General features: G+C 36.9%; 1 protein-coding gene across 1 annotated transcript; it reads left to right on the plus strand.

Annotated features, from left to right (window-relative positions):
- Positions 1-5,084: 5,084 nt before the first annotated feature.
- LOC135688987 (uncharacterized) lies at positions 5,085-14,409 on the plus strand. Its single transcript, XM_065206075.2, has 6 exons — positions 5,085-5,213; positions 5,423-5,489; positions 8,484-8,586; positions 10,092-11,006; positions 12,005-12,724; positions 13,569-14,409. Exons 2-6 carry the CDS (start codon positions 5,475-5,477, stop codon positions 13,730-13,732), a joined length of 1,917 nt encoding a protein of 638 aa, XP_065062147.2. The 5' UTR covers positions 5,085-5,213; positions 5,423-5,474; the 3' UTR covers positions 13,733-14,409.
- The last annotated feature ends 753 nt before the right edge of the window (positions 14,410-15,162 follow it).

Genomic DNA, 15,162 nt, shown 5'->3' on the forward strand with positions numbered 1-15,162 from the left:
AATGGAAGGATAATTGCAGCTGCAGGCTATCTAGTACCTTTGTAGCACAGGTCGGGTTCTTGACATGAATTGTCTAACATTAATATTTTCAAATATTTATCTAATTAAATCCTAGGTATTTTAATTTATTTCTTAAATAGCTTTTATATCACTGTACAATATTATCATTTTTATTCCTGTAAATAGTAGGCTTTAATTAGCTAATCGTTTTAGCTACTACTGTCAAGAACGCCTACTGTAAATAAATGAATTAGTATTATTATAACTATCATTATTGCTTTATTGCTTAATAAAAATTTGCTAATTTTATCTTTAAGGGAACTGATATGAATTGGAATTGTTATAGCTGCACGGCTAAGTTTCATAGTCTATTTTGGTTAAATCCGTAAGGCAGGAATCTAAACTGCGAAAGCTCCTTCGTAGTTTAGAAAAACGTTTCGGGACCATTGACATAGTATGTTCGCAGGACAGGGGGGGAAAGGGGGGAGAGTTTCGTCAAAAAACGCATGTTTGCGACAAGGTGGAAGGGTGCTGGTCAAGTTAAAGTATGTATGCAAAATGATCTTTGGATAGTGTTCTTTCAAAACCATGGAACAGATTATTTGCACAATTAGGTGCAGATTCATCAACACAATTATGATCGTTTGTTATGAACCCTAGTGTAAACATTACGTTTTATCTTTTTTTGTATTTTCATTGCAAAAACATTTCTTTCACCGTGTTGCCTCGTGCAACTCTTAATTTGATGTTGATAAATTTGTGCAGTGTTTTCGATAGACTAATGTGTGTACTTTTTATGTCAAATTGCAAATAAAAGGGAGGGGGTCGACTCAAAGGATACATACACAAAGGGGGAAGGGGTAACCAAAAAAGTACGTCTGCGTACAAAGGGAGAGAGGGTGGAAAATATATAAAGAGAATAATCTTAAGAAGAGAATTCATCGACAAATTTGAACAGCTTTTAAAAAAAGTAGAAAATCAAGTTTTGGTAAAGATAGAATGTATTGCCATTATGATTCCATAAAAATAATAATAAAAATAATAGGGTCGTGTAAATGTAGGCTTATAGTCTGTAACACATCTAAACACGACACAGGGTCTCCACGCGGACATATCACGTGACAATTACATCATTGCACTGTGATTGTATCAGTGTCTGTATTACATAGTTATTATTTTAAGGTTCATCTTAGAGTATGTAAGGGGTGGATTTATAGTTAGATTTAATCTTGCCGTAAGATTGTCGAACTCAGTGTGTCTTGTCGCTAACTTGCAGAATTGTGTTTGCCGTTACATTGTCGTCGTTAGCTATTTAAGGTATTTTCAGTCGTTTGCCGTGAACTGATGAATTAGAATAGGTGTAAAACATTAGAGAATTGGAGAACAATTTTTTCCGTAATCATCGTGTACGTTTCTGCGAGCGATCTACGAACTCACTTTGGTAAAACCCCCTTTTTAAGCGGTTTTTCACAATTTTTCCATATGCAATATGTATCTTGGCATGTGATTGTAAAAACTTTTAGGTATATTGGTTAAGAAAAACAACATTGACAGATTATGCACATTAAAGAAAGTCTCCACTCTGGAATAAACATAACGGAACTGCAGATTAAACTGTACTACGTGAGGCAATAAACCATTCCCGGGTAACGTCCGCCATTAAGTCTGGGTAGCAAACTGACCTTTGGACTCTATGGCCGTCAACCGTAGCAATGGTGATTTCTGATACATCAAAGCCGTAATTTCACAATCGCGCTATTCTAAAGTCACGCCATTCACTGATCGATACTTAATTATACTGTCTATTATCTTTTACATAATTATCCTTTGAATTTGGCCTATTATTTTCCATTGTCTAGCCCCGTTGGCTATTTCTTAATGATTAGTTGTTGTGAAATGTTCGAAGAGCTCGCTCCTGTTGTTTTATAGAGAAAAACTTTGTCCGTTAGTTATAATATATTGCATCGTTTTAAGTTTTATCATACAGAAACAAGCTGTTTTATATTCCTAGTGTAGCTCTAATTTACAGTAGCATGGGAAGACACCGAGGGGTAATTCACTCTTGCTGGACCCCCCAAAAAATCGGAAGCAAAACGATTATTTTTGGGAAATTATCATCATTTTCCTTGAAAGAAAGAAATTACTGGTAGCTGGGCTAGAACCAAACTACGTTTTTCTGTGTTATTGCAACAAACCTCAGCCACTAAGTCATGGTGTCAAGTGCAAGCTGACTTTTGCTGATGGACGTTATTTTTGAAAGCAGAGTGGTTTTTATCTTTTTTGCAAGATAAAAAGTTTTTGCTGTTTTTTATCGTTTTTTACCATTTTAGTTTTGAAAACTATTAAAACTATTATTCTTGAAAACTTTATTTTACGTACTAGCAGGGGATTTAGCCCTTCCGCTTTTTTTGCAATAATAGGTTAGAGAACTTTTTGGAAAGTTTTCTCTTAACTATGCTCTACAGTAGAAGCCTGCATAAAAGAACCTATTTTTATAAGAACCTTGAGGCTTAAATTTAATCTTTTCAACCCCATTATTAAGAACCCCCAAAAGGCTGAAATTTGAAAAGGTTCTTATATATAAGATAAAGGGTTTTTACACCCTTTTCACACTGGCAAATTAAACCAGCTTAGAATAAATCAGGTTATGGTAGCTATGTTGCATTCTTATTGGACAACCTAACAACACAAATTCATTTTATTGGTTGAAGTTTAACATGAAAAACAAAGCTGGTTTAAGTATGTCCATTACAATTCTTGCGGTGGAAAACATTGTTAATGTGTGCAAGGCCTGTACGTATATAAGAACCTTGTTAAGAACCTTTTAGACTGGAATTTAGAATAGCAGCCTGTTAATTAAGAACCTATTTAGGCTGCCAGAAAAAACCTAGGTTCTTTTACTGGACTGTACCGCAACATTGGATAGTATACTCCTAAATAGTAGCAGTTCTTCTTCACTGGGAACCTTTTTTGTTCATTTTCTAGGTGTTTTCTTGATGTTTAATTATCCCAAACTAATATTGTCTATTTTTTAGCTATTTAAATCTTCTCTGAACCAGACTGTTTATAAAACTTCAGTAGAAATAAGCAATTTTTTTCTAAAAGGGGCGTTTTCCGGCTTTCTAGTGCGTGTGACTTAAAAATCTTTTCGGTAACGCCCTTTTCAGCCCTCCCACATTTAATCTGGTGCGCGGTCTCTGAAGCTGCCCTACCTATCGTTGTTTGAAATGCCTTTTTCCTTGGTGAAGATCTTTGAACAACACTCTGGTTTTGTTGATTATCCTTTGCAGTTAGCCAAAGAGTAGGGTTTGGGTTTCTAGCCATAGGCTTTCCATCAGAAGACATGTCCACCCCAGCTTTTCCAGAAGTCAATTTTCTAATTTCTCAAAATCCGTTGAAAAATCTTTGGGGGGGGGAGGGAATCTGACTGATCAGATCGATTTCAATTTTTGCACTGGCAAAAAAAGCCACCGTTACGAAAAATGCTGCTTGAAAATGTTACTTTTCCAAATATTTAAAAATAGGTGAAAAAATACAAAAAAGGACTTTCCAAGAGTCTGAAGGTCGTGGCCGAGAAAATTTGTTTTTGTCCACCCCAGTTTTTTCGAGCTGGCGACGCCACTGACAGTATTGAGCATGTCTTCCGAGGGGCAAATCACTCCAGGAAAATCTCGTACACTTTTTGGGAAAATCCTATTGTTTTATCTGAAAATCCCAGGAGATCCTTTTGTTTTAGGGAAAATCTCGTACGCTATTTGCAAGAGTGAATTACCCCTCGGTGTTTTCCCATGCTACTGTAAATTAGAGCTACACTAGGAATGTATAACAGCTTGTATCTGTATGATAAAACTTAAAACGATGCAATATATTATAACTAACGAACAAAGTTTGTTTCTATAAAACAACAGGAGCGCACTCTTCGAACATTTCATAACAACTAATCATTAATGAATAGCTATCATATGGCTAGACAATGGAGAATAATAGGCGAAATTCAATGGATAGTTATGTAGAAGATAATAGACAGTATAATTAAGTATCGATCAGTGAATGGCGTGACTTTAGAATAGCGCGATTGTGAAATTACGGCTTTGATGTATCAGAAATCACCATTGCTACGGTTGACGGCCATAGAGTCCAAAGGTCAGTTTGCTACCCAGACTTAATGGCGGACGTTACCCGGGAATGGTTTATTACAGGTGGTATAAAAAATCTATAGAATATTTGCTGTTGTCTTATTTTAGTGAGACGAGACTTGAGCATTGTTGTGTGTGATTCGTTCACTAATAATTCCATCCATCGACTAACGTGTTATTTCCAAACCCAGCGAGTCTTATTTTACGTGCAGAGAACACGGAGCCAGAGAAGAGACGATGTGACTATTGCGTGATTTTAACTGAACTAAACTAATTGCAAAACTGGGCGTATACATATAAAAGGAGGGGACGCTACAAAAGTGTTGTTGATTACGTTACTGTGGTTACGGAGACAATCAAAGGTGTAAATGACAATTATACAATAGAAGACATTTTACGGTATGACAATGGTCACTACATTACAACTTGTCGTTCTTGTTTTTTAAAATATCCGATGACTATAATTTCTATTATAACTGTAATTTCTTTTTCTGTCAGAAATATCCCTGATTAATGTTGATGGAGAACTAAGGTTGACAAAGCACTGCCACATGAAAACCGTTCAGTTCTATTCACATCACACCATTCACTTTCTGCTTCTCGCAACATCCCCTACCCTACCCAGCAGTGGCGGAGCCACGGGGGGGACTAGTCCCCCCACCTTTTCAGAAAGTTGGTCCTTGAGATTCTTGCAAACCTGATGAGAAAATTTCAAGGGGGGGTGGGGGTATGTACGTTATCTAGATCGTCACATGTTAATGACATTTTTTGGGAGACAACAGTTTCAAACAGGGGAAAGGGCGTGGTACAAAAGGGCGTGGTTCATGACACACCTTTTGTCCCCCCCCCCCCCCACTTATCCCAGGCTGGAGCCGCCACTGCTACCCAGCTTCGAGAAAGAGCTGCTTTTGGGATCTCAAATTTCGTATTTGATGCAACTCGACCCAGGCCTCTTTGACGCAATCAAGTTTTGCCGCGTTTCGCGCAAAGGGAAGAGCCCGTCAACAATCTGGCATTGCCGATATTTGGAGAAAGAAAGCGATTGTATCAATACTGGAGAGGGAGGGTGGATTAAAGGTGAGATGAGTATGCTCATATGATTCCGCAATATTTTACGCCTTCTGATTTTCCAAAATAGATCTGTTTAATGTAAAATATCTAACAAAAGCGATGATGTTTCTTCACCGGCCTAGACGAGTTGAGTTAGGCCTGGCTGTGAGTGAAGCCGCGCTTTTATTTCATTTGGTATGCTCAGCCTTACTCAAAACTTTCGTGTCATTTTACAGCACTTCTGAATCATAATTGCATGTGGAAATAGAAGAAGAACGCTCAATAAGAATGGTCAGTCTACAGGTTTGTATAATATCCCAAGATTATTTCGTCAATGTACCCTTGTACTCGGATTGTTTGTAATTCTCCTAACGATGTTTGGACATTCGGATTAATTTAGAAACAAACAAACCAGTACTCATTTTTTTGTTGAAAATATCAATTGAAAATTTACTGAACGACCAGTAAGTTGAACTGATACCAAGTATTAAAATTTAGTTCTTCACAAACTCGTTTTTTATTCGTATATTTTTAATGTTTTGAAATCAAGTTCATTAATAAATTGGTTCATTGGAACTTTGTTTCAAATGATAAAATCATCGAAATCGAAAATTTATCAAGGTATTGTGTATGCTGGTAAGAAGCTGATTTTTTGTAAATAAAAGTTTGGCAGGACAATATCACACCATGGGTATCTTACTTGCTACTGTGAATGACAATTTCTGCCAAAAATATGTTCAGGTTGTGCCTACCACCATTTGCATTGTAGTTTATAAAATGGTCAAGCTAGTTGTGCAAAATGATTGGCAAAACCTAGAATACAATGCCTGGAAATTGTGCACCTAGGATGCACGCATGGTGGCATTGAGGACCCACCTAAACACTAGATATATTAAATTATATACTGGATAAATTTCAGCACATCCCACAAGTTGTCAAAAAAGGTCATATTCTGCAAACCTCAAGAAAAAAATATAAAGAATAAGCCAACATCATGATTTTATCATTTGATCAAATATATATAAACTGACAAAGCTGCTTTTTGGTATTTACCTAGTTATATGCAGGGCTTTACATAAGATATATGTTATATGTTATACCTAGTTATATGTTGGATTTAGCATTCCTAAGAATCTCTTTACATTGCCCAGGCCTCTTCTAAGGTTTGCCCTCTTAATGTTTTTTGGTATGTCTACCCAATGGACCTATATGATTCATTGTGGTCACAGAGACCAAAAAACTCTTGTGAACTGCAAAAAATTGCACAATATAAAATTTGTTTTTTAATCGTTCCATTTGACCAAACACCTAATACATCTTTTTCTTGAAATTTCTGTCTAATTTCTTGTATCTAGATGGAGTTTTCTTATATTTGTTGCTTTGTCATTTTTACATTGCACACTGGTATTTATATAGTAAGCTCTAACTTTTTTCCTGCTCAATTGATATTTGAAGACAGATTACTTTTATGATGCCAATATAATGTGACCTTCTTTACATCAAAGTATCCTTCTTTGCAAATAAAATTTTGCACATAAACATTCTTGATATACTGAGCATGCAAGGCAAGTTCCGTGGAATGCTCCTGTTTATATACCATTATATATTCATTTTTTTTAATTTTTTTATTGTCTGGATGCTGAGAATTCTTAGTAGCTGCCATTTCTATAGGGTCTTGCAATCTTTCAGTTCAGTTCATATAATATATAATTCAAATTCTCCACATACAATTTAAAATTCTACAGTACATACAAAAAACAAAACTACATGAAATAAAATACATAATTTTTCAAAACAAAATAAAAAAAATTAATGCAATGTTACAGAAAACTAAACTGGTGTTCTTTGGGTACTGAAGTCTTTTGTAGGGAACTGAAGCAGCAAGAAAATGGAAAAGTTTTTACCATGATGCCTTTTGGCTGTGAGATAGATTCCCCATAGCAGAAAACTTTCTAGGTTAATGTGAGTGAAGAATTTGACCAAAACAGACATAACTTAGAAGACTGCTTTAGCAAATGCCTAAAGGAATCATTTTGCTTATGATAATGTTTTTTGCCGTACCTAAGTACTAAGTTCTGCTTGAATCCTTTATTCCTTCAAATGTTTGAAATTATTAAAAAATATCTGTTTTAAAGGCAATCAGATCTTTGACTTTTACCAGATGTCACATTCTTCCCAAGCAGCAACCACTGCATTCTTTTTTGTTTTAACAAAGCCTCATGATCCAACATCTCATCAAACATTAAATTCTTGTGTATTTAAAGATATACTTTTTATTTTAAGTCATCTTTCTTTGTTAATTCATTGTTAAAATGCCACATTGTAACACATTGCGCTAAATATAAATGGGATTTTGAGGACTTTTTCCTCCCCCTTTTGTTATCAAAAGGGTTCCTAACTGCTGATGATATTCTTTCTGTGTAATTGTTTATGATTTAAAATTGCTCAATGTTTCCTACAACATGCTTTTTGCCTTATGTTCTCTTATCCTATCTTTGGTAGCATAAATGGTTAATCAGTTTTGACTTAGGATTTATTTTGTGTTTGAGTGCCCCCCCCCCCTCCTTGTTTTATGCTCAATGTCATTACTATAAAAGGACTACTTTTCAGCTTTGGCAAAATTACCTGATATCTGATGTGATATAGGCATTACTTTTCTAATCTGGTTTTGTAATTATGATTGTCATTCATGGTGGGAGCTCTAATGATTTAGTCTTGCAATTGAAGGTGTTGAAGATGGAACATACATTTCGAGTTTTTTTTCAAATGAAATTTAAGGTTCACATCCACCATGCACCCTATAAGGTTTGCATCCCCATCGCACCACCATAAAAGGTTTGCATCCCCAATGCACCACCATATAAGGTTTGCATCCCCAATGCACCACCATATAAGGTTTGCATCCCCATCGCACCACCATATAAGGTTTGCATCCCCAATGCACCACCATATAAGGTTTGCATCCCCAATGCACCACCATATAAGGTTTGCATCCCCAATGCACCACCATATAAGGTTTGTATCTACCATGTACCATATGATATTTACATACTTTACCAACGAGTTTAGTTTGCACTTTGATTTTAGCTGAAATAGTATACAGGATGCTTACGATTCAACATCTATTGCTCTTTATCACCCACAACTAGATTCCTAGTACATTCACTTCTGTTTCAACACTTTAAGACCTATTCAGCAAGATTCCACCCAAAAATGGCTCCTTTTCTCCTATAATCAACAAATATTTGACTTTCCATAAACTTCTTTTTACTCTGATAACCCCAACTTGTTGTTTAGGACGACGATCATTCCGAATTCATCTCTCCTTTTCTGAGAAATGACACGACAGATGAAATTGTGACAGTTCCACCCCAAGAGCCAGGCAGAAACAACAGAAAAGGTAAGTCGTAAGATTTTTGCTTATTTCAAAGAGTATAAACAAACGGGCCTTGTTTTCTTAGTTTTCCAAAGCTTGAGGAAATTTTCCCGAGGAAAAGCTAACACTGCATTGCAGAAACATATCTCAATATAAGTGCACCTTGTGGTAAGAAACAGGTAACACACACACGAGTGGGAGAAGTCTGCTACCTGCTGGTTGTAGCTTGTCTTGTCGCAAGGGGAGGGTCTCTCTTCACCCATATGCTCCGTATTTTGCGATGGGCAATAGCAAGTCATTCATCCATACTACTGAGAACACAGTACCTGCTCTCTCCGTTCCAGCTGTCCGATGTCAAGCATTCGTTCTGGTTTGTCAAAATTGCAACATATATTCAACTAGTTGTTTCTTGATCGGCAGGTTTACCTCACGACTCAAACTCGTTACCAGATTCCCGGCCGTAGAAACGTCAAAAACCAACAAAATTTTCTAGCTCCTTAGCCAAACTAAACGGTCATTTTTCAGCTCCCTTTTAATCTCCGGGTGGAGTTTTGAAATTTTTAAGATGATAATGCCGCCTTTATCAGGGAGGGGGGGGCAGAATTCAGCTTCAAATTAACCGTAAAGACCACGGTCTTTGGACTGAGAACAGGCCTAGTAATTAAAGAGTTTTAAGAGCATGTTAGCTTGGCCTTAATCACAAGACAAGAGGCTCGCTGTTTCTTTTAATCTTGCAGGTTTAAGTTGTAAAAGTTCATTATGTTGAGACGAACAAAAACAAGCTTATTTTTATTTTTATGTTTTGTTGGTCGCATTCCTGCATCCTGCATTATCAAACGCCACTTGAAGTTGATTGGGTAAAAATTTCCGATACTCAGTTATTAACTAAACTTGAGGTGTATGACACCTAGTCAGACTTGATAACGGGCTATGCTCGAAACGTAGTTATTAATTTAAAAACAAGTAAGAAAGTAAGTAAGAAAGTAAGTGGGAAAGTAAGAAAACCTTAACCTTTTTTCAAATTTCTGTTTTCATTAGGAAATGATTCTTTGACTGGGGAGACTTCAAGAAAACATCTTGAAGAAACAGCAAAAAATTGTCTGGGAAGATAGATGTGGTTTTAGTACAAGTTGAACATGTATTTAGACGGATTCCCATTCAATGCGGATTTTTGTGGGGCACACTTTTCTACATCGTAACAACCCCAACCGAGAGGGGACAAGGGGGCTGATGGCCCAAGACCCAAGGCGGGAGGGGGCAAGGGGACTGATGGTCCAAGACCCAAGGCGGGAGTGCCCAAAAAGTTATAACAAAGTTCCTAACAGTAGCAACAACAATGATACTCACATTTACAATAATGACATCATCACGGGTCCCCTATCTTTCTTCTTGTCCCACTCTCCAGAAATGCTCTCGACGGGTCTGATCATAACCATAATAAGTTAAAGAATGCTAATTCTCAGTTTATCGAGCAAACCCCAATTTTTTCTTTCTATTTCCCCATTAATATTTTGACTGTTTGTTTTTAGTCTACTTGATTAAGAAAGAGGCAGGCTTGACAGGACGCAGCTATTTGCAATATTCCGCTTGCCGTCATCGCGCTTTCAAGCTGTTCCGAAATGTTACGCAATCGCTTGCCCCAGACCACTTGAAACGATATGGCAGTTGGGAGAATGAGGTCCTTAGATTCTGTCGCACATGCTGGTACAGAGGAGATAGTTCAAAGCACGGGGAAGACAGGCCTGAAAATAGGCCCAACTTCGATCGTGGCCCCTTGGGAGTAACTGATCAACGAGCATGCGTTAGTTGGCATTTTTTGCAAAGGGATTTCGTTAGAAGGAGGCATGGTGAGAAAGAAGACAATTTGGATGGCAAAAATAGGGAAGCTAAGGTAAATCAAAAGAAACACAACGATGTGATGTTGCCCCTTGTTTCGGTAGTTGGTCAAAGAGGGAATGAGTTTGTTAAGAAAGACTCCAACGCTAATTTATTCGATTTTAATGGCAATGAAGTGTCGCTGCGAAATAACGAATCGGGGTATCTATCAATTGAGCATTCTCCGTCGAGCGACAGACAGGACCACGTGTCAAGCATTTTGATGAACATCCACAAGGACCACGATTATGCCCCTGCGGTGCAGCGCGAAATAGAAATCACGACTAGTACTAGAAGCCCAGTTAAAGATTATTACCATGGGAACAACTTTCAAAGGCCTAATTCGAAATTTGAAATAAAAAACGATGTAAAGATGAATAAACGAACCTACAAAGTTAAATATAATAAAGAGCAAGTGAAACAGGCGGCGAACAAGTTACTGAAGAAGGCCGTGATGTATGATGGGACGTCGAAGCCAGTGCATAACTTTGTTACTGTCAACTTGCCTGTTTCGAAGGTAGAGGAGGAGCTGAGATCGAAAAGAGAAAAGGGCGAAGGACCTGACCCAAGTAAGTGACTTTGTTTTTGTTTCTTCCTCTAAGATTTCATTTTTCACTTTTTTAACAACGTTGGCTTATTTTATGCTGGACTTGAATGGCATCGAGGAGTTAGTTCAGTTTCTTGTTCAGCCATATCCATGTAATTAGGCTAGTAATGTTTTTTAAAGCAGGGTACAGTGTAAAACAGTTTATTTGTAATAACTGGATGTTCTTAACCCTGTTAAAATAAACCAAAATGAATTGAATGAACTGAAAGTGCTTGCAAACCAGAGATTCGTCATAAGCACAGAAGGCTAGATTCTTCTGGTATGCAGATATAAAGAATGCAATCAACTTTACGCTTTTTCGATGAATTATTACTTGTTTATCTACACATATGGTAATGGTGCACTGAAGCGTTCTCAAATGTAGATGTTAAAAATCTTTGTTTTTGTTGAAAGAGCTGTCATTTGTTCATTCATTCATTCATTCATTCATTCATTCATTCATTCATTCATTCATTCATTCATCCATTCATTCATTCATTCGTGCATTTATTCGTTCATTAAATAATTAATAAATTAATTCATTTATTTATTCGTACATTCATTAATTCGTTAATTTGTTCATTATTTCATTCATTTTTTCGTGTATTAATTCATTGGTTCATTCATTGGTTCATCCATTCGTTCATTTATTCATTCATTAATTCGTTCATTTGTTAATTCATTGGTTCATTCGTTCATTTATTCATTCATTCATTCATTGCCTGCTTTTTCTTTGTCAGCCTTTCTACTTTCTACCTATTACAATGCTTCGCAACATTGGGCAACATGGCACAAACTATTTTCTTTTGAAGTTCTTCTTTTTTCATTATTTAATAACAACGGCAAAAAACATTGTTAAAAGAAAATAGAAAGCTGCACTTGCACTCGCAGATTCGCTACGAACAAAATCAACACATTGTGATATGGACATTGTAATGTGTAGGTTTTCTAGCTTTGAAATCACTGAACATTCTTTTGCAGATCATTTGATGGGACTAAAAGCGAGAGCTGCGGACGGACAAACTTTGCCTGGCTTGATTTGCCCATTGTGCGGCAAGCACACGGTAAAGTCGTACAGCGTTTGGAAGAAGAATAACGCTCCTGCCAAGATATTGCACTTGTTTAAAGATGGGGTGACTGTTATACGGGCCTGTCGAAAGTGTGTCCCTTATCCTATAAACCGCGAGCGGGAGAAACGGAAGGGCGAGAACAAACCAACCTCTCAAAGCACAGCTTCAAACGCTGTCAAATGTGAAAAGCCCGCGAATGCCGCAAAACCGCTTATGAACGGATACGCAAAGAAAACAACCAACGGAAAAAATAGCGTTTTAGACTCGAAGGGGAATGGTGAAGTTTCTAAGATTAATAACAGTGTGATAACGAATAGTACGGTGGTTAAAGAAACAGTTGTAACGAAAGCAAATAAAGATCGAGAGGTTAGCGCTAATAACAAACGAAACAGCGAGAATGTTGAAGTGGATAATTTGAAAAAGAAAGCGAAAATAGAGGAGAAAAAGCGGACGATTGAGGCAGTTAGTGGCCAAGAACTGACTGGATTAGAGTGTTTCGAGAGCTTGCAATCAGAAGAGCGGATCGACAGTGCGGGCGGTCAGGATGCGGAAAGTTTTCTGCTCTGTAATGAAACAAGACGCGATCCTGAAGCAACTCGGAATGGAGAAACATCTGCCAGAGTAACACGAGGTAAGAAATTGTTTTTAGTGTTGTATGTTAAACATTTAATCTAATATGGATGTCTGCAAACAGCGCTTCTATGAAATTGTGTGTAAAGTGGTTTTGGCGGTTCATTTGCAATAAGTTTTTATCACCTGATGATAAGCAAAAGGTCAAAAACATAAAATGTTTAACATTATATTAAAAACAGCTTTTCGATTAGGTATAAACATTTGCACAGTTATTGCTTTGAGTTGGCAGAGTATAAAATATAATAAATTGAGAACTAAAGTGCTGCTGGAGATGTCGCTTCCTGTATGGTGGTGCATCGGGTCCTGTCCCATTTGGTAGTAATAGTTTAGTTGCACCAAATAGCCTTTCGCGAAGTTTTATTAAGAACCGTGTGTATTTAAGACGTTGTATGGTCCAATTTATTTTCCAGAAATAGTGGTTTTACAGAGTTTTTTCTAAGCCAACATTCTGACATTTTAATCAGGAAATTCAGCGTGGATGTGGTAGTTGGCTGACGTAGCAAGCGAAATTAATGCTGAGTTTTTATATTCATAACTTGCTACGCTATAAAAACGTGGTCAGCTTCCTGACATGAAATTAGCGTCTATGGAAAACTTTATCTTTGCTGTGTCTCTCTGGGTTTCCATAAACTGAATGAATCTGCATTCATTGCAATCGGTTTTTTTTAAAGCCAAGAGATGAAATTCAATCTGAGGCATCACTCCTATCGACTTTTTTTATCCTCTGAATTTTGAAAATAATTTATAATTATTAATGTTATATTGTCTGTTCAAACATTTATGTGTTCATTGCCATATTAGTTTTGGCGTGTTCTTAATTTCGTAATATAATGCAATTCCAGGTCGTCCAACAAAGGCTTCTCTTGTTTGTGACAAATGCAACACGCCCCTTGGGAAAATTCACCGGACTGTCAAGTTAGCCAACTGTCCGAAGAAACTCGTGTATTTTTTTAAAGAAAATCGAAATAGAAGGTCGATGAAAATTTGTAAAAACTGTTCAAAGTAGCGTCGTATCTAGTTGTATGTATTGTAAAAATTGTGCACCTAATTAAATCAGTATTTTGCGGAGAATTTCGCTCGAAGTCCAATTTCAAAGTTGGAACCATCACTGACATTTTGATTGCGATGTAGTTTATCGAGTAACTTGATATTTTAAGAGAAACAGACGACAAAGGAACCAGTTATGCAAATCAAGAATTTGATGAATTCTAGCTTGGTTTCAGCCAAAGAATTTTGCATGTACGGGACTGTTTTAAGTCCTATTCGTTGACTAGTTGTCAATATTTGAATGAAAAAGAGAAGTTTAGCCAATAATAATTTAGCAAGTCACGGAGGTTGAGTCTCTTTTTCACCTGAATTAACAAAATCTAAATCTTAATCTGTGAAGTTAGCAGAAAGAAACTTGCAGTTTGCAAAAGGCCTATTTCACATTAATCATTGGGATTGCTTATCGCAGGGAAGATTTGATGTTTGATGTTTTTGAGAGAATTTGAATGCAAAGAGGTTGAAAATAGAAAAACGGTGGAATTGGTATCGTTTTCATTTGTTTACTTGCCTTTGTTATCACTGTGATGTAATCAATAATTGGATCTGAATGAGAACTAAAGTTGGGCTAATCGGGGGTGTTAGAAAAATATCAGTTTTATTCATAAAGGATTGTCTTTGATTGATGATGTAAAAATAGCACTATGATTTTTCTGTCTGTTTCGCTCAAGAGAAACACTCTCTGGGTTGTTACTTGTAGCCTTCTTGTTCTTTGCACAATGCCTTGTTCCCTGAGTCTCTTCTCATTTTGTGCAACGCACCCTTGCTGCGAAAGGACGAAAATTGCTTCTGAAAATGAGATACAGTCGGCAATGTAAACAACTTAATGTGTGAGTAAAACGTTAAACATGATGACCATTATCAGATGAATAATAGTATAGTTATCATATAGTGTAACAAAGTGACCTGAATCAAGCATCCGTGTTAAGCTCACCCCAAATATTAAGCCTTGGCCAAACGATTCGATTTTTCGCTCTATCTTTCTTTCGACATATGATCTCAAAATCGAGCGAAGTCGAGCATGGGTGGCCAAACAATTCGATCTTTTGCTCGATTTTTCACTCGACTTTTCACTCACGCCAACAAATTGAAGGCAAAGAAACGCAAATCGGCTGCCGTGTTTATCTTGCGTGCAAATATCCTTTTACAATCTCTTGACGAACTCTAGCGACAGAAGACCCTGTTCGTTAGTTTTAAGCAGGAACCGCCATTAAATACTTATTTCGTTTAAGCAAATTACAATTCCAGGCAAAATTTTATCGCTTTTGATTAATTCCATTCTTAAAATGGAATTCAAAGGTCCCCTGGACCTCGAAGCCCCAGGGTAGTATCACAGAATAGGAATTAGGCAGAAGGGGAACTCCTGCCTATCAGGTGAAGCCTGAAAAAACT

Source organism: Rhopilema esculentum, chromosome 9, assembly GCF_057945365.1.
Source record: "Rhopilema esculentum isolate cy_ngs chromosome 9, ASM5794536v1, whole genome shotgun sequence".
Lineage (NCBI taxonomy): Eukaryota > Metazoa > Cnidaria > Scyphozoa > Rhizostomeae > Rhizostomatidae > Rhopilema > Rhopilema esculentum.